The sequence below is a fragment of the Motacilla alba genome, chromosome 6 (assembly GCF_015832195.1).
Source record: "Motacilla alba alba isolate MOTALB_02 chromosome 6, Motacilla_alba_V1.0_pri, whole genome shotgun sequence".
Classification (NCBI taxonomy): Eukaryota; Metazoa; Chordata; class Aves; order Passeriformes; family Motacillidae; genus Motacilla; species Motacilla alba.
The window spans coordinates 4,829,578-4,849,758 of NC_052021.1; the positions used below are offsets into that span (position 1 = coordinate 4,829,578).

Genomic DNA, 20,181 nt, shown 5'->3' on the forward strand with positions numbered 1-20,181 from the left:
TACAGTGACATTCCCAAGGCTATTTTATGCTGGGAATGCTGCACCTCAGGGATTTTTCTGTGTTTGGCCTGTCCCCACCTGTCTGGAAGCACGTGGGTAAGTATCAGTGCATTACAGCAAGGGACTGCCTTAATGAGTTTTAAATTACATATTGATTCCTCCTTAGTGCCTTCCCTCCCCTCCTGCTTTGTTTCTCTTCTTTGCCATTCCCAGATGACAGTCTCACTTCCCAACATTTTTGTTCAGCATTTTCATACTCCTTGCAGGCAGGGCAGTGTTTGTTTCCCACCAATCTTTTTCCTAAATACCAGCCCTGTGTAAGCATTGGGAATGAGCTGCGTCCTGCTCAGAGAAGAAGGAATGTGGTGGGGAAGTGGGATCATGAACATGCTGAGGGTGACAGCTGAGTTAATGAGCTGGCATCAAGAAATCCCTTTATAGGTCTTAACTTGCTTTTGAAGGTGCAAATGTGGATCCTCGAGAACACTAAAATTAAACCATCTCTCCCAAATTGCACTTTCTTTGTGCAGGGGAGGGATGTCAGGATCCTGCAGTGCTTGTGTGCTGCCCCAAGGGAACAAGGAGGAACAAAACCAACAAAAAGTGGTAGATAAAGAGTATCTATGGTAGGGAGACAGCTTTGGGGGGGTTATGCTTGCCTTTTGCTCTGTTTTGTAAATAAATATTTGTAAAAATAGAGTAAATCTGCAGCCAGAGAAGCAGGGACACAAAGGCTGCTTTGTAGTTACCTGTAAATATGTAATTATATATTATATATATAAATCTGTTATTACCTTACTGTCAAAACAGGCAGTCCAGGTATTTGAAAGTGAGAAATATGGAGAACCCATTTCCCAGATTTCCCATTCCCATATTTTGGAGCATGTCTGATGGTTAATAGGAGCCTGGATTTGAGTTAATGGCAGCCTGGATTTATGTGGCTGGAGCAGTGAACTGGGGAAGGTTTTAAGATGCTGCAGTTTGGCCCCACTTGTGGGATTGTGCCTCACATTTAAAAGGTGATTTCATGACTTCTTACAACCTCTTTGTGGGAGGTTTACTGCCCCATTCCTGAACCTGTGCTTGGGGATTGCACTCATGTGCTGCATCCACTTCTGTGCAAGGGTTAGAGGTGTTTTAAGAAGCCATCAGATGTAATCTTCAATTATTTACCTGTTTACAAGCAAAACACATCTGGGGCTTTGGGCTCTGCTCAGAACAAAGCCCAGGACTTGCTCCAAATATTTGTTGTCAAAGTCTCTCTGTGCTGAAAACTCCATCTCTGCATCTGTCCAGCATTAAATTCTCTTTGATAGCAATGACTGGATTCAGGACCTTGGAGAGAGAGAACTTACAAGGGCCTGGAGTGCCAGGACACAGGGAATGGCTTCCCGCTGCCAGAGGGCAGGGATGGATGGGATATTGGGAATTAGGAATTGTTCCCTGGCAGGGTGGACAGGCCCTGGCACAGGGTGCCCAGAGCAGCTGTGGCTGCCCCTGGATCCCTGGCAGTGCCCACGGCCAGGCTGGATGAGGCTTGGAGCAGCCTGGGACAGTGGAAGGTGTCCCTGCCCATGGCAGGGGGTGGAACAGGATGAGTTTTAAGGTCCTTTCCAACCCAAACCACTCTGGGATTCCATTAAATACCTGATTTCACCAGATACTGGAGTATCAAGAACTTCCCTTCCTATCCTCTTGGCCTCTCATAATGAACACACCTTAATTAAAACCAAGTTCAAACCCTTCTGATGATGCTGATATAGCCAAAGTGGCCCCTTAAATTTTGTCTGTGAGCGGGTGCACAGCTGCTTTGCCCAGGGCTTTGTCTGAAGCTGCACAGAACAGGGCCTTGCTCACATGGCACAACTGCATCCCTTTCCCATTTAGTGCTCAGCAGGCCCTAAAGTAGCTCATCCTATAAATTAAGGGATAATATTCATGATGGAATACACGAGGCAATAAATGACTGGCAGATGATTGAACTGATCAGTTGAGACGGAAGGGAAGAAATAAATCTGTTTACCAGCACTGCAGCCCAACCCCAGGCTTGTTATTCCATTAGTGTCACCAGAAATGAGAAATATTTTGGAGGCAATCCAGCTGATTTTTTTCACCTTCCTTTAAGTTTTATAAGGCTGCTCTGTTCTTTAAATGGAAAAATATGATCATTGCATGGATCTTTCTGCTGCCCCCAGGCTCCCATTGGCCTCCTGGCCCCCAGGACACTCTGATGGCCCAGGGAGAGCTCGGTGTCCCCCGGGACACTCTGCTGGCCAGGGACAGCTCGGTGTCCCCCGGGACACTCTGCTGGCCCAGGGACAGCTCGGTGTCCCCCGGGACACTCTGCTGGCCAGGGACAGCCCGGTGTCCCCCAAGACACTCTGCTGGCCCAGGGACAGTTCGGTGTCCCTCAGGTCCTTCCCTACAGAGCTGCCCCCCCAGCCTGTACTGATGCCTGAGGATGCTCCTCCACAATCACTGATGAACAATTTAAATAATCCTGGGATCAGCACTGAGTCCTGGGGACACCTGCAGTGACAGCCACCAATCACGCCCTGTGCCACTGATCATGACCCCTGTGATCAGCCAGCTCTCAATCACCTCACTGCCTCCTAATCCTCATTTTTTTGGCATTGTTAGAACTGAAACCCTCTGGTTTTTATTTATTTTTGTTGCTCTCTCACTCTGAATCCTTCACCTGTAACAATGGTTTCATTCCACCACACAATGTCCTTGAAAAACTTCAAAGCAAACCAATCCCCAACCCACAAAGAGAAGAAAAGCGCTTCTACAAACAAGAAAAGGCAAAATAATACCAAAAAATGCTGGTAATAAGAATAGGAGGACACAGCATAAAATATGCAGAGGTTTTACAGGCCCCATGATACAGAAATTTTCATTATTTATGTTTAGGAACACATTACTCACTTAAGAGCAACTGTTTCTGTTAACAAACCCTATTACCACAACAGTTCCTTCCAAATGCTAAATCCTAATAATTTGAACTGCAAGGATTTTGCTTTCTCCAGTCCTGGGAATCATCTGGATTGTGAGGGGATGCTTGTGTGTACAACGAGAAGCAAAACCAACTCAGCCCTCCCAGACACCCCATGGCTTCTTGCAGCTTCAGGAGGAAAAGTTAAGAAAGCAGTCAAAGGAATCTGAGAACAGGGAAAAGAGAAAAATCTTGGTCTGTTTGAGGTGGTGGGAAGAAATTAGTGCCACTTAAGACTATTCCTCCTTAGAAATACTTGAATGGATGCAGTAATTATCGTTCTATGACTCCCTGAGAGGGGTTGGAGTCAGGTGGGGATCAGGTTCTTCTTCCAGAAAACAACGACAGGACAGAAGGAAAGAACTTCAAGCTGTGCCAGGGGAGGTTCAGGTTGGATATTAGGAGAGAATTCTTCACCCAAAGGGCAGCCAGATATCGGAAGGGGCTGCCCAGGGCAGAGGAGGCGTTACAATCCCTGGAAGAAGGGTCGATGAAGGTGTTACAATGCTCAGAAGTGTGGATGTGGTACATGGGGACACAGTTTAGTGGTGGGGGGTTAATGGTTTCACTCAGTGATCTCAGAGGTCATTTCCAATTAAATGATTCTATGAATTCATTGATTCACCTTTGGCTTTCTCTGCCAAAGGAGTCCTAGGACATCCTTACACTGCAAGGAGCCTTTTGGCTGCAGCAGAGGCCAATAACTTGTTCCATCCCCACGTGAGGGTACAGATGAAGTTATTCCTCCCGCAGTGGAAGCCCCGCTCTGCAATCTGTGCCTCGACCTAGTTCAGGGCAGGTTAATACAAACTATTTGTAACTTGTCATGCCAAGGGCTGAGAGTCCAAAGAACAGCCCAGTGTGCATCCTCTCCTGCAGCCACAGGGAGCAGGGGGCTCTGGGTGTGCTCATTCTGCTGGATATCACACAAATGATGGACGACACCATCAGACATCCATAGCTGCTTAACACAATTCCATTACCCAGGAAAAATTACAGTGCTTGCAGTGAAGAGCCGGGCTGAGAGAAATGACAAATGTGAGCGGAGCAGTGGGAGCCCCAGAGGGCTGGAGAACTCAGTAATAACAAAAATAAAGTCCTGAGGGTTGGAGGGGCTGGATCTGTGATGGTGACATGAGCTTGGCCCCAGCACTGCCTCTGTTCCCCCCACTTCCCTCTAGTTCAATTTTGTGTTCTTATGTTGGGGCTGTGGGGCATCTGCACTTGGTTTAGTTCCTATCTGGGCTCTCAAACCCTGTATTAAAGTAATTACTCAAAGCCCAGCCTCTAAATAAAGGGAAAGCTCAGGAACTACTCAGAGGAAATGCATCCAGTTCCTGCAGCAGGAGCAGAAGATGCTGAGTGGGAGGGAAAGGGTGGCCTGTTCTTGTTCTCACTTGGTTTCAAGACTCCGCACCCTGCTCCTGCTGCTCTGACTCTTGGATCAGCCTTCTGAGGTGTCTCGAGGATCCTCCCCATCTCAAACAGGGACACCACAGGGTTCTGCCTTCACCCTCCACCCTCAGCTCTGTGAATTTTGTATCTGGGAAGGTCATCTTTAAGCTCAAATTAAACCATCCAGACATCACTTGTCACCAATGTTCAAAATATCTGCCACCTGACATAAAACCTGCTAATGACATCTACCCAACACATTGAGATAGTAAATCTGGCTTTTCCACAAGTCCTCCTCCATTCTCTCAAGCGCCACTCAAAATTCCCCTGTCCTACCTCTCACTCCAGGCTGGAAGCTAAGCACCATCTTCATCTCAGCATTTAAATAATATTTGATTATGTCCCCTGATCTCTTGCAAAACTCAGCCTGCCACTGAGTATGAAAACACTCACCTTAAATTTGATGTATTTTCTCTCTCACTTAAAGTATCCCCTGCTTGTCCTCCCTCCCAGGCCCTGTTCTGCCCCCAGCCAAACACCTTTTACTCCAAAATTGTTATTTCTGGCTCCAGCCTGGTATTCCTGCCTCTCCAAAGCATCATCCTGCTCCCGTTTTGTTGCTCATGTGTGGGAAGAGCTTCCAAGAGAGCATGAACTGTTTTTTTGATCCTATTAGTCCCCTCCTTAAATTCTCTATTTCATGCTTTGAATGTGCACAAGCTGCTGGTACACTGAGGCCTCCAAGCTGTACTTGACAGCTTGAACTTAAAATTTTCCTTGACATTAATTGATACAATCAACCACACAATCAAACAGACAACAGCTTTTCTCTGAACACAATCCTATTTAAAACCCTTTACAAAACCCCAACAAACCAATCCAAACCAACCCAAACTATTATTTCAAAAAATCCAGTGTGCTGGGAAAAGGTTTTTTAAGGAAAAAACCTGAGGTTTGAGCAACTTGCTCTGTAAAAGTCCAAGAGAAGCAGCTCAGGGAATGATGAAAAGCTGCTTCCTGTCAATGACGTGGAATGTGCTGGGGAAAAGCACAGATTAGTCAGAAACAGGTGACCTGCACCTCACACTGAGACATTCTGCAGACAGAGAAGCATCATAGAAGCCTTCTGGCATTGTCACCAGAGCTAATAATGGGAGACATTTACTGTCCTAAAAGAACTGTGAGCTCAGTAGAGACTGACAAACAGAATTACTCAAAACCAAGTGGCAATTCAAGCACCTGCAGCTACAGAATAGGCTGAACCCCAGACTGCCAAACACTCTTCTCAGACACATTTAAACTGAACATTTGTGAGCTGTGCTCTTGGTCCTGCTACAATTTTTGCTCCTTCGCTAAAATCTGAGCAATTAAAGTCTTTTTTCTCCCACAGTTCCCAAAAACTCAAGCAACTGCTCCATAGGACAGAATGACTGACAGAGCTGCACCTTTGGGAATGCCAGGGGTAGGATTAAGGCATCTGAGCTCTCCTCTTGGACACAGGGAAATAAAGATGGAGAAGTGCTGCTGTCCCAGATAAAACACTTTTCATTTGTGGATCATTCCCAAACAGACACCAGCACCCCTGGGGAGGCCCCTGAAACCCTGAGGTGAGGCTGTAGCTCACTGCAGTTCATGGTGCAAGACACTAAATCAGGCTGTTCCTTTGCAGAGCTGGATTTTCCAACAGCAGAATCTGGAATCCAGGATGTGCTGTGCCACACCAGCACTCAATACACCCCAGTGGGTCTTAAAATCACAACTTGTGGGCTGAAAAGTGATCGTGTCACTTTTGAAACAATTCCATGAGGGTTTATTTCAGCCTTTTAGAGAGTCTAATGGACTCTCTAAAAGTTGTATTTGTGTCAGGTGTTCTTTGATTTCATAAATCCAGGATTTAACTATGTAATTGCACATGGGGAAAACAATTACAGCTGTTATTAAGTGTGTGTTTAACTGAACAGAATAAGACCAATACAAGTGAGGTGCAGGAGAGCAGAGAGTGCTGGTGCTTCCTAAGGATACTGCATGGTGGTGGAATATTCTGGCACGACAGGGAGAGGATGCTGCTGGCTGAGGAGTGACCCCTTTACCTTGACTCTGACGGTGACAGTGGCCAGCCCAGGTGGCATGGTGCCCTTGCTGTCGAAGGCTTCCACAAGGAAGGTGAAGGTTGCCTCTGTGTCAGAGAAGGATTCATAATCCAAGGATTTCCGGAGCGACAGCTCTCCCGTGTGCTTGTTCAGGGCAAAATGCTGCCGGGCTTCCTCAGTGCGGATGCGATAGTTCACATCTGCACCCAGGTCCACGTCCTTGGCCTGCAGGGAACACAGGGACATCAAACAAAATCCATCCTCACAAAATATCCCTCTGAGGTTTAAAGGGCAAACTGTTGAGAACCTCTTGAGTTTAGCTGTATTTGTATTCAATGTGCACAGACATAAGGAATGAAGAATTCACTGAAGGCTCAAGCTGTGGGAAAATGGCAATGGAAACTGAAGCTGGTCTTAGTTCTCCTTCCTGGGCACCTGCTTTTGGCCACTGCCAGGATCACAGAATCCCAGGATGGTTTGGGTTGGAAAGGACCTTAATACCATCCAGTGCCACCCCTGCCATGGGCAGGGACACCTTCCACTGTCCCAGGCTGCTCCAAGCCCTGTCCAGCCTGGCCTTGGGGCACTGCCAGGGATCCAGGGGCAGCCACAGCTGCTCAGGGCACCCTTTGCCAGCCCCTCACCACCGTTCTAATGAACGATTCCTTCCTAACATCTGATTAATATCTCTCTTCTCTTAGCTTAAAACTCTTCCCCTTGGCCCATAGCTGTCTGCCTGTGTGGATGGTGGCAGTGTAGGTTTTGCTGTTTCACTGTTTGTTTTTATTAATTGCTATTATTTCCTAAATAACCTTATCTTTAAAGAATTTTTTGGAACCTGGCAAAGGGCCAAGCATTTTTCAGAATCGCAGAATCCCACAAGGGTTTGGGTTGAAAGGGACATCAAAGCCCAACCAGTGCCACTTCCTGCCATGGGCAGGGACATCTTCCACTGTCCCAGGTTGTCCCAAGCCTCATCCACCCTGGCCTTGGACACTTCCAGGGATCCAGGGGCAGCCACAGCTTCTCTGGGCAAAAGAACTTACCCCCATGCTCCAGTCCCCAATCTTTTATTGCAGTCTCACTGCCGAGATCAATAAGAACCTTGAATATAGCAGAACAAACACGTGCCACCTTCACCCACCACCTCCTTACCTCCAGCTGCAGGAAGACAGTTCCTGGGGGGAGATTCTCTGGCACACAGACAGTGTAGGAGGAGTTGGTGAACACGGGGCTGTTGTCATCAATATCCAGCACCTTGATGGCCAGGGTGAGCGTGGAGCGCCGCGGGTCCACAGCGCCGTCTGTCGCCTCCACCACGAGCTCGTAGTGATCCCTCACTTCCCTGTTCAGCTTCACTGCCGTGTAAATGCTGCCGTTGGAGGTGATCCGGAACAGGTTGTTGAAGTTGGCCAGACTGTAATGGACTTGCCCATTCACCCCAGCATCTGCATCTGTAGCCTGAAGAGACAACAGGAAAACCATGGGTTAATGCACAAATTACAAAACTCCAAGGGAGATGCCCACAGGACAGAAACCAGGTGAGGCAGGGAGGGATTCTGCGAAAACTGTGGTGTCTGGGGCAGCCTGCCTTTGTCTGTGCTTTGACTGAAGATAAAACATCCCACAGAAACAAATGGCTCCATTCCCAGTGACAGAAGCCAGGCTAACTGGATCCCTTCAGGAGAAAAGGCACATTTATCTGCTCAGCTTTGGAAACTTTTGACAGGACAAGAGGACATAGCCTGGAGTTGCGCATGGGGAGGATCACCTTGGACAGCAGCAGGAATCCTTGGCAGGGGCTGCCCAGGGAGCTTTGCAGTGCCCATGCCTGGAGGTGTCCAAGGAGGCCTGGACATGGCACTGAGTGCTCTGGGCTGGGATCAGACACAGGTTTGGAGGAGGTTTTCCAGGACTGGACTAAATCCTAGAAGTTTTTCCAACTTAAATGATTCTGGGACTCTATCCTATGTTTCTCTGAACTTCAACAGAGGATGAATTTGATGCTTGTGAAGCCAAGCCCTCAGACAATTCTAATGCTGAGGGTTATTTAGGATTGGGTGGTGTCTGAGAGGAACTTTTATTTAACCCTGATGTAGTATTTCACTGCTGCCCAAATCCTTATGGAAAATGAATTTAGGTGAAGGATGGAAGCAGACAGACAGAAGGGACACATGAGTTAGAAATTTTTTTTCCACTTAACACATTTGTCACACTCAGTGATATTTTCATCGCTGCTCTCTGAAGAACTACTTACATTTCTGTTTTGTTCATCCTGTTCTTCAAACCCAAACATTATCACATTTCATCCTTATTCTTCTGTGCTCACAACAGGCTGATGACTGCCACAGAAAACCACCTCAATTTCTTTAGTTGGTACCTTTGTTCTCACATACTGAGCCAAGCCTCAGATTTCAGTGTCAGCCAAATAATTCTTGTTATCACATAATTATAGGGATGGACAAAATTAATAGGTTTTCATAGAGCTCTCAGGTTGAAATGCTGACCTGTTATTTTGCCTCTTCTTAATTAAATTAGGGTGTGATGAACAAGGTTACGTAAATTATACAAAGGGCACTCTGCCCTACTCTATTCTCATTTATTTGCCTTTATGAATGACATCTGTGAAGATCATAAGAGATTTGCATGTTTTGTTTTCAGAACAGTCGCCGGGAATGCTTAATTCTGGTGATGGTGTTCATTGTAAGGCTTGGTAATGAAACCATTTATCTTGCTAGAAATCAATTAGAAGTTAATTAAAATTGCTAATAAGGAAAACAATCACTGTGTTTCTTCCCTGCATCATGCCCATGTGCTAAGGAGGGTTTGCAACAACTTCATTCTGACTGGTCCACTGGTATATAGAATCCTTCTAATCCACATCTGTCAGCTGGATTTCCTTAATTTCCAATCAATTCCATTTCCTCTGTAGAAATAACAGATCTGAAAAAAAAACCCCAAACAAACAAACCAAAAAGCCCCATAGGAACCTCCAAGAGTAATCTGAAATACGCCTATAATTGGAAACCGTGACAAAAAATTCTCATGAGACAACAGTTTTGCATCAGGTTAGTTTGGAAGCATGTTTTAGAATAGATAAACTTCTTGTTTAGGAAAGGAAATTAAAATTACTTTCAAATATATGGCAGGCTTTGCAACTGGTTTAAAAACATGACTATGAATGTTGTGAACTCATTTGTGAACAACCTAAGGCAGAGACACCTTTGCCACGTTCTGCAGGACTGATTTGGTTCACACAATTCCAGAATGATTGAGGCTGGAAAATCCCTGCCAGCCCATGGAGTCCCAGCTGTGCCCAGTGCCCACCTTGTCCCCAGCCCAGAGCACTGAGGGCCACCTCCAGCCCTTCCTGGGACACCTCCAGGCATGGGCACTGCAAAGCTCCCTGGGCAGCCCCTGCCAAGGCCTGAGCACCCTTTCCATGCAGAAATTCCTGCTGCTGGCCAAGCTGAGCCTGCCCTGGCCCAGCTTCAGGCCCTTTCCCCTTGTCCTGTCCCTGTTCCCTGGCAGCACAGCCCGACCCCCCCTGGCTGTCCCCTCCTGGCAGGGAGTTGTGCAGAGCCACAAGGTCCCCCCTGAGCCTCCTTTTCTCCAGGCTGAGCCCCTTTCCCAGCTCCCTCAGCCCCTCCTGGGGCTCCAGCCCCTTCCCCAGCTCCGTTCCCTTCCCTGGCCACGCTCCAGCCCCTCCAGGGCTCTCTGGCCAGGAGGGCCCAGAGCTGGACACAGCCCTCGGGGTCCCTCAGCAGGGCCAGCCCAGGGGACAGGCCCTGCCCTGGGCCTGTGGCACCCCATGGCTGGCACAGCCCAGGGGCCATCGGCCTCGTGCCCCCGGGCACCCCTGGGCTCCTGCCCAGCCCTGGCACAGCCCCCAGGGCCTTTCCCCACGGGCCCTTTGCAGCCCCTGTGCCCAGCCTGGAGCTGCAGGGCCTGGGCTGACCCCAGGGCAGGAGCCAGCGCTTGGCCTTGCTGAACCTCAGCCCATGGATCCAGCCTGCCCTGAGCCCTCTGCAGAGCTTCCTGCCTCCTGCACAGACACACTCCCACCTGGCCTGGGGTTCTGCACAAACTGACTGAGGGTGCACTTGATCCTCTCATCCAGATCCTTGATAAAGATATTAAACACATATTTCCACAAAGAGTAGCAAGCAAAGCATCATTACTAAATCCAATTGTCTAATTGGGATTATACTGCCGTAACACCGGTGAAGAGTTAACATTTTTATCACTCTAAACTTGAAAAGAGATAATGTTCTCTCTATGGATAAGAAAAAAAGAGTTTAATCTGTTTTCTAAAAGAATCCTGTCTCAAGGGTGCACAACTATTCCCACATGGAAATAATTTCCCAGAGCCTCTCAGAGCTTGTGGGAAGCAGCTCCTTGGACAAGGACTTGCTGTTGGTGTGGACATTCTCTGTCCTTCTTTGCAGTCATCACTTTGTACCAAAATGGACAACTTTAACCCAAATTTCACGCCCAGATCTGTCATCAACAGGTACAAGACTTCCCAGGAAGTGAGAGAACAGGAGGTGTGGAAAATGGGGAGCTTCCAGAAAGTTCTGCTTCAAAAAACCAGCTCTGGTTGAATTTATCTGGACCCTGACAACAGGAACCATTTGGTTATTATCAACACTGGGCTGAATTCTGTGAGTGAACAGGTACAGAGGTGGACACAAGCCAGGAAACAGTTCATTCCCATATCACCTGAATCCTAAAGAAAGTCCCAAAGCCAGGGAGAAAAAGGCAGGACTAAAAAGAGGCGAGAGCACATTCCGGTGCTCCTCAAGGCTTTCTACCACAACTCAACCCCAGTGATTTGCACAAAAAATATGGTGAGAGTCCTGAAATTTTGGTATGTAAAGGGCCACCAGATGACACCAGACCCTAAAAGGAGCTACAGATGTATTCACAGGCAGAAGGCTCTGCACAACCTTGCAGAGGTTGCTCCTACCTGACACGAGGCAGCAGAAACAGCAGCTGTGATTGCTGGAGGCAACACAACCCTCAAAGGCCACTGGGAACACAGGCAACATGGAAACTAGACCAAAAAAACCTAAACCAGAATAAAAAAAAACCCAAACAAGAGGAGGGAACTAACGAGAAGAGGTAAACTACAAAAGGAATAGTAGAGCTTCCAAGACAGGGCCATAGTGCCATTGCATCTGAAATGCTGGCCCATTTCTACCTCACCCATGTCATAGAACCCCAGAATCCTGGAATGGTTTGGGTTGGAAAGACCTCAAAGTCCATCCAGTGCCATGGGCAGGGACACCTTCCACTGTTCCAGGCTGCTCCAAGCCCCGAAGTACAGCCTGGCCTTGGGCACTGCCAGGGATGCAGGGGCAGCCACAGCTGCTCTGGGCACCCTGTGCCAGGGCCTGCCCACCCTCCCAGGGAACAATTCCTAATTCCCAATATCCCATCTATTCTGTCTGGCAGTGGGAAGCTCTTCCCCTTGTCCTGTCACTCCAGTTCCTGATGCAGGGTTCCTCTCCAGGTCCCCTGTGTCCCTTCAGGCCCTGGAAGGAGCTGTGAGGTCTCCACACACCCTTCCCTTCTCCAGGCTGAGCATTCCCAGCTCTCCCAGCCATAGGGAAGATGCTCCAGACCCCTCAGCAACTCCAAGGCCTCCTCTGGACCTGTTCCAACAGTTCCATGTCCTCCTTATGCTGGAGGCACCAGAACTTGCACAGAATTCCAGGTGAGGCCTCACCTGAGCATAAGAGAAGGGGAGCATCCCCTCCCTCCACATGGTGGGATGAGCCCAGGATACATCTCCTGGTGTTTATCCAGAATCAGGAAAAACGTGTCCATGCAAAGAGACAGAACAAGCACTGCTGTTATTCTGGTGACTCCTCAGATCTCCAGGATGACTCTTATTTCTGTCTCTAATTCATTAAGTACTGCATGATAAAACAAACATGGAAACCTGGGAATATGAATGGCTCACTACTTTATTTCCCAGAAAATACATCCCACATTTATTTGAGATGCCATCACCCACAAGGTGACAGCCTTTACCTGATGTGGTAAATTCAGATTTGTGTTACTTGCTCTGCTTCCACATCATCAGGAAACCTTCAGGAATATAAACCAACAGGGTTCCGGAGTAACAAATTATCTCCCTCCATCTCAGACAGCAGGAAAACACAGTCCTGGGAGATGGGAATGACTAAGACACCTCTGAAGGATCATTAACTCTGAAATATAATGACAAGGGCTTGAATGTCAACAATATTCATTACATCATTATCATCCTTTGCAAAAAAACCTCCTGTTGTATCCTCAACTCTTGCTCACGATGGTGACAGGATTTAGGCAGGTTAATTGAGGATTTGTGCCTGGAATGTAGGAGCTGGAAAACAGCAAAACAAACCTTATGTTTGTTTGCAAACACTATTCCTACCTGTCTCTAAATCAGAGACAAGCATGGTGGGTATCCCTCTTTCCTGAAGGCTGAAACATTTCTTAGGGACCACTCTGCCACCAAACCAGCTTCCTTCAGTTTAAATTTCCCTTCTTCAGGAGCAAAAGTTCCCCCAGTCCCTACCCAAGCCAACCAAACTCCTGATTTTGGACAGCTCCCCCAGTATTCCACAGCTCAAAGCAGGAATTGTGCTGGAGGATGCAAATGATGCTGTTGGTGAGAATTATTGTTCTCGTGGCAGATAACATGATTCTTTTATACTAGGGGTTTAATAGGTTTATTATTGAGGATTTAATGGGTTTATTACTCTGGGTTGGAAGTATTCCCAAGCCCCTCATTTGTGTCAAAAAGCAAATCAAGTGTGGGTGGGAGTGTTAGATTGGATTTTGGACTTGTTTTGCAGGGAGATTACAGTTTGTGCCCACAGGACAAAATTAACATCTCCCAGATGCAGTCAGAGGCCACAAACATCTGAAATGTGCCTGACCTCTTCGTCATAAACCAAATATTTGTAAGTATTTTAAGGAGGGAGCATCAGTCATCTATAAAAGTTTGGACTTTCCTTCTTTCCTAAAGTTCAGAAAGGCTTTTCCTCTCTTTTGCTGCTTCTTGCCAGCTTTTCACAGCCTTTCACTTTTAAATTTTCTTAGATGGATGGAGCAGCTCTGCTGGGAGGAAAGGCTGGGAGAGCTGGGATTGTTCACCTGGAGAGGAGAAGCTTTGGGGTGACCTCACTGACCTTCCAGTGCCTGAAGGAGCTACAGGAGAGATGGTGAGACTTGAGAGAAGGGATGAAAAGACAGGACACAGGGAATGGCTTCCCACTGCCAGAGGGAAGTGATGGATGGGATATTGGAAGGAATTTTCCCCTGTGAGGGTGGGCAGGCCCTGGCACAGGGTACCCAGAGCAGCTGTGGCTGCCCCTGGATCCCTGGCAGTGTCCAAGGCCAGGTTGGACAGGGCTTGGAGCACCTGGGACAGCGAAGTTGTCCCTGTCATGGGAGGGGTGGCACTGGATGGGCATTGAGGTCCCTCTCACCCAAACCAGTCTTTGATTCTTTTATTTTGGCAGTCTTGCAATTTCAAGGCAAATTCTACTTCTTTAAGACCCAAGTGCACACACATCCTTCAGAAAAATCCTGCCGGTTTTGTGGATATCCTCCAGGAACTTCAGCATCCTACTGAATTCCCCAGTCATGGCAGTTTATCCTTCACTCCACTCAGAGTAGGATAAAGGAAACACCCTGTAAATTTTCAAATACTGACATAATTTTCATACATTGCCCTATTTTTAGGCATTAGACAAGCCAGAAGAACCCTGGATGATTACTTCCACAGTGTCTGCCAACTCCAGTGCACCTGGAGGGTTAATTCCAAAACCAATTAAATGTGCTTCCAAACAAAACAGCACATTAGGAGCAGTTAAACCCTAAGAGCAAATATAAATGAAAAGAAATGAAAATCCAAAAGCTCGTGGCTGCAAACCCATCACTGGATGGGCCGGTGAATCTCCTACATGAGTTAATCACATTTTAATGCTTCATAGCTTCAACCAGCCCAGCTTTCTTCAGGCTGGCACACAACACAATCCCAGCCTTGGAGACTTGGTTGTCCTTGAAGGGTGATTAAAAAATTTGGGTTTTGATGAGTGTGTTCTTTGGCAATGATATGATCAAGAGATTAAATCAATGCATTTGCACACTAGAAAAAAACAAAACACCAAAAAGCCCTCCCCAAACAAACCTTTCTAAATCACAGATGGAATATTCTGTTTAAACTCTGCACATTTAGCCGGGCTCCCAAATATTCCTCTACAGTTACTTTTTGGAATTTCTCTTGTCTTTGAGTTTGAAGGGACCTTAAAGCCCATCCAGTGTCACCCCTGCCATGGGCAGAGACACCTTCCACTATCCCAGGCTGCTCCAAGCCCCATCCAGCCTGGCCTTGGACACTTCCAGGGATGGGAATCAGGCATCAAAATCCTATAAGGGCATGAACCAAAGACATGAAATCATTGATTCAGAAGATTTAGTTTGGCATCAAACTGAAAGAGAGAACAGGGCTTAAAGGCATCTCAAAATGTAACGTGTCAGCAGACAAAACCAAGAATTCCTTTCCTGGAAAAATCCTTGGACTCTCAACAGTCAACTGCCATGAACACGCTGATAACAAATATCAATATTTCCACTGCACTAAAGCATAAATATTATCTGGAGGGCAAAGATGCAGATGAATGTACAAATACAATAAATTTTGGGAACAGGGAAGGCAAAAGCACAGCTTTTGAAATCCTTTTCACTTAAGAGGCCACTTTATGGGTGGCAAGGAGATTTTTTAACCGCTTTGATCTGTGCCCAAGCTGACCTAAGTTCAAGGAGCAGTGGAAAAAGATGAGGAACTGTGGCTGCAGCCACTGCTGCCAGATATCCTCCAGGAATTCCCTGGTGCCAGCAGGAAGAGGTAATTCTGTCCAGCACTGATGGTCTGGAATGGAAATGAGCAGCCCAAATCTATGACCCCACCTCTTTCTCCTGATGCCACAGCTTTGGACTTGAGACATCAATCCTGTTTAAGGGGAATTTGCCTTTTAACAAACAAGAAAATCCAACTAGAAGCACATGAAATTCTTTTGTGACCGGCATCTCCATGAGGATCTTGAGAGAGACAGTGCTGAAAGCCTTATTAAAGTCCAGTCTATCCTCCCTGGGGACAAATTCATTAATAAACTGAAAAAAATTATATCACCAAGGTTCTCTCCCAATGATCTTATGACTATCCAACCACTTATAATAAATGAAGTCTGAACTTTCTCTGCTTGGAGTTCACCTGCCACATTCTGATTCTCTGATTTTGGGGTCTAATTTGTTTTTTTATGGATTCTGACTCAAATCCCAGCTGCTCCTGTTGGTTTTACATCTATGAGATGAATTCAAACTGCACTGTTAGCCACTGGATCATGCAATGAGCAGGAGTCCTGGACTCACTCTGAGTATTTGAGATTACTTCAGAGCCTGTGATTTTAATCTTCCCCAAAAGCTTGGGTCCTTTCCCTCCTGGATTGTCCTCTCCTGCCAATAAATCTCCCTTTTTTCCTGGTCTTCTGTTTCCTCCACCTCTAATTTTCCTTCAAGCTGTCTAAAAGTCCAGGAAATTTGGGAATTTATTTTAAGGAGCCTGTATCTTTAACACAGACAAAGTGCAATCTGCAGTCCTGGTTTTGGGAAATCACACCCTTCACACCAAAAACAATGCAGTGGGGATTTAGGAAAACTCAAGATTCCTTTCTAGACTTCTCCACAAAAAACTGTAATGTAATAAAATCATAGAATCACAGATGCTTTGGGATGGAAAGGACCTTATAGCTCATCTCATCCCAACCATTCCATGTGCATGGGCAATAATTCCTCACTAGCATTTTAAAGGAGTTTTTCCTGCTTGTAGAAACACAGGAGGAGCTGCTTGTGGGAGATCTCCAGAGGTCATTTAGTCCAACACAACAAGCTTTACCCAACAGCCGTGAAATTTAAATCGGGCTTTAGATCCAGGCTTTACCACCTCATGAATTTATTAAATAAAAACAGGAGCATGTAAGAATTCACTGATACCCATGGACAGAAAGCTCTGTTGGGAAATAATTACATTTCATCAGCATTCAGGAGGGCTAGTACAGTACAACCAAATAAATTCCTCCAAACTTTTCCAGGAGGAAGAATAGGTCCATCCTAAAAAACAACTTTCTTAAGGCATTTCTTTTGTAACTTAAAACCAAGCAGGTGACAGAGGCATCACACACTCTACAAACTGCTCTCATTACTGGAATTAATTTATCCTGCTTCCATTTTAGGGAAGACCCAAGGGCCAGTGATACTTGAGCACATAATTCTTTATCCCCATTTTCCATCTCATTTCCTTCCCTGTTGCTATCTCTCCTTGATAGCAACACGTTCATGCTGAAGTTTTCACACAGTGCTGATCAACGACACCAAAATATCCAACAACAAATGAATTATGGGTTTGGGTGAAAGAAGCTGGATATAAATAAAACCCCAAATGAATAAAAACTTCTGTCAAGGGATGTCTTTCCTCTCCAGGGCCCCATCAGCTCAACAGCTTTTTATTTAACCCCAGGCTGCTTTTTTAGTGTGCAACAAACTGCTGGGGACTGTCTCCCCTGCCCAAGGCTGTGAACATGCCTGCAGATCAATATATTGATCCCTTTCCTAAGTGTCATTCCATCTTTTTTACCTCCCATGCCCCTGGGATTGATTAAAGTGCAGTGTACAACACAGATCATCCTGATGCCCCATCTCCAGCTGGTTCAGACTGCAAGAAAGCACCTGAATTTCACTGTGGAGTCTCCAGCTGGAGCTTTTGGATTCCACTCCTACACAGCAGCTGTACTCCTGCCTTGCTGGGGGATCCCCAGGATCAGAGGGGAAGCAGCAGCAGGGAACCCAACCCACCTCTGACTGCCCCAATTCAGAGAACACAGTGTGAAATAAAAGGATTGGAAGCACATCTGCTCCACTGGCAGCATTATCCTGTCTGGCTTTTGTTCTTTTCATCTTCAGGAGGCTCCTGGAATGCCCACAGGCAGCACTTCTGTGCCAGTGCCTCCTGCAGCTCCAGCTGGCAGCAGAGCTGCTGGAGAGGGAGAGCACTTCCAAGGGTGGATATTGCCTGCCTGCATGGAATAAATGCTCCAAACTGTGGCATTCACATTCTCTGATAAAATCCCTTCACCCAGGATTTTTCTCCTGGGAAGCTGAGAGGCCTCAGAGAAAAGGAAAACAATTCTTATCTCATTTGCTTTTCCTGTGTTGTGCTCACATGTGGAATGAGTTTGGAGATTGTTTACCCACAGGTGATTGTTGCATTGGATTCTGCTGTGAGCTGCTTTCACTCTTTGGCCAACTGGGGCCAAGCTGTGTTGAGACACTGGACAGAGTCACGAGTTTTCATTATTAGCTTTTGAGCCTTCTGTAAGTATCCTTTCTGTATTCTTTACTATAGTATAGTGTTCTTTAATATAATATAGTACAATAAAGTAATAAATTAGCCTTCTGAGAACATGGAGTCAGATGCATCATTCCTGCCTTTGTCAGGACATTCCCAGCAAATACAATACCAAACCCTCCCTCTCCCACAGGAAACCTCTCCCTGCCTTCCTACTACATCTCCTTGGGAAATCAGCCCCAAATATTATCAAAGTCCTTATGGGAATCCATTTGAAAGTCCAGCTTTCCCACTGAAAACAAAGCAGAGCATGGAAATCTCTGGACTGTGGCAGGAGTTATTCCTGGGAGTGTTCAGACTGATTTATACCCCAAACTGCTTAAAATCCTCCTCCCTGGAAGTGTCCAGGGCCAGCCTGGGCAGGGCTTGGAGCAAGCTGGGGTTGTGGAAGGCATCCCTGCTCATGGCGGGGCTGGAATGGGATGAGATTTAAGATCCCTCCCAACCCAAACCACTCTGACAATGAGCCCAGGCACACAATCCTGAGACCAAACCTCTTGAGTCAAAAATCCTGAGGGAGCAAAGTGGTTGAGCACCTTTTCCATGACCTTCCTCACCAGGTTCTCTGCTCCCATGAGCAGCAGGGACAGACCTTGGGTTTTAAGGTAAAAATCTCTTGTCAATATTTTTTCCCCAGGTAAAAAGGGAAGGTGGCATTCCAAAGGGAAAGGGACACCACAAAATCTGTCTGTTTATTTAAAATCCTCTTGTATGACTGCTTGCTCTGGCGGATTTTAGGTTTCTATTTGAAATGAGTAAAAAGTTTTCTGCAAAGCAGCTTTGTTAAGCAGTGGGCTAATTCTTGGTAGGGAAAATACACAGTACTATAAGGATTTATTTCACCAGGCTATTCCCACCTAAAATAGCCCTTTATGTACATTTTATCCACAATAAAGCTTCCATACAAAATTTATTCCCATTAACACTTCTCCCATAGCCGCTGTGGTTTTATCTACAGAGAAGCACAACACACCAAAAGCTATTTCAGTTTTTAAGGAATATCCTCAAACAACACAGCTACACCCAAACTCTCATCACCATTATTTCAATAACCTCATTGGAGCCAGGAAAAAAAAATCCAAATGCCCCAATTTCTCTTTTCTATACCCCAGAATGGCATTTCCAATGGATACCCCTACATCAATTGGCAGTTGTGAACATGAGAGAGGAGAAATACACCCAGTATTTGGGCTATAAAGAAAAAGCTTTCTCCATCCAGGGATAAACAGGCCAGGATATGACAGAAGCAGTTTCTGTCACGCCAAATAGGAATAAACTATCCCAAGACCACAATAAATATTTTCATTTCCACACAACTTAGAAATGGCACTAATTTAGAAGCCAGGGAGCTTCTTGTGGCAATTATTTGTTGTATTTTACTGTTCTGTCACAGCTCAAAATAGAGGCAAGCTGGTGTTTGAGAAGATGATTGAGCCTTGAGGGCCCCCAGCAAAGCACAAAATGGATTTGAAGGATATTTGGGACTGATTTGAAATGTTCCACCTGTGCCTTTTAGGATGCAAAATGAAAAACAACCACACAGGAAGGCAATGACAAAAAGCAGAGCAATAATTTAACCATTTATCAAAACTGACTTAATTGCACCAAGGGATCCCAACTTTGTCCAAGACCAGCTCTGATTTCTTATTAAATAAAATAAGGATGGGAAGGAACATGATTATTATGGGTATTTGGGTTCCCATGGTACCCAAAATGTCCTGTTTTTCTGAAGCTTCTACTTAAGGAGCTCCCATTTGCTTTTGATATGGTTGCTGCTGGGAAAAAAAAAAAAAGGCACATTTTCTACCTAAATTCCTGAAGAATGCTTCCCAATTCCTCTTTTACTGACAGTTCCTGCTGGATCCAACCTTAGTGCAGCAGATATGAGACATTATATTCAACTTCTGGCTTGAAAACCCCTCTAATTAATATTTTTTTTCTTTCCCTTGAGTCAGGAAAAACAAACATTACCAAAAAAAAAAGTGATCTTTCCTTCAAGAGACTGAATCCTCATCCAGAAGACCCCCATGTGTTATAAAAATTTACAGCTTCCAACCCTCAAATTAACACTATCCCCTATTTTTATGCCAGGTCAGCAATTATGTCACTCAAGGATTCAACTGATTTTCCCCTTAATGGCCTCAAAATTTCCTCTAGGTGTGACAATTTCATACACCCGGGTGTCACTTGCTCAGCATGTTTGAATTCTATCTCAAAACAAATCATTTAAAAATGTGGCA

At 46.0% G+C, this 20,181-nt stretch overlaps 1 protein-coding gene across 16 annotated transcripts in view; it reads right to left on the reverse strand.

The window, feature by feature from the left end:
• Positions 1–20,181, reverse strand: part of PCDH15 (protocadherin related 15) — a 635,072-nt gene that overhangs the window by 85,272 nt on the left and 529,619 nt on the right. For all 16 annotated transcript variants that reach the window (XR_005257309.1, XR_005257310.1, XR_005257316.1 and 13 more), the window contains 2 exons: positions 7,636–7,941; positions 6,481–6,705 (listed from right to left, as the gene is read on the reverse strand). Coding sequence is in view for 4 of the 16 variants with exons in the window: in XM_038140145.1 (XP_037996073.1) it covers positions 6,481–6,705; positions 7,636–7,941 (531 nt within the window). In the remaining 12 variants the exon portion in view is untranslated. The remainder of the gene's footprint in view (positions 1–6,480; positions 6,706–7,635; positions 7,942–20,181) is intronic.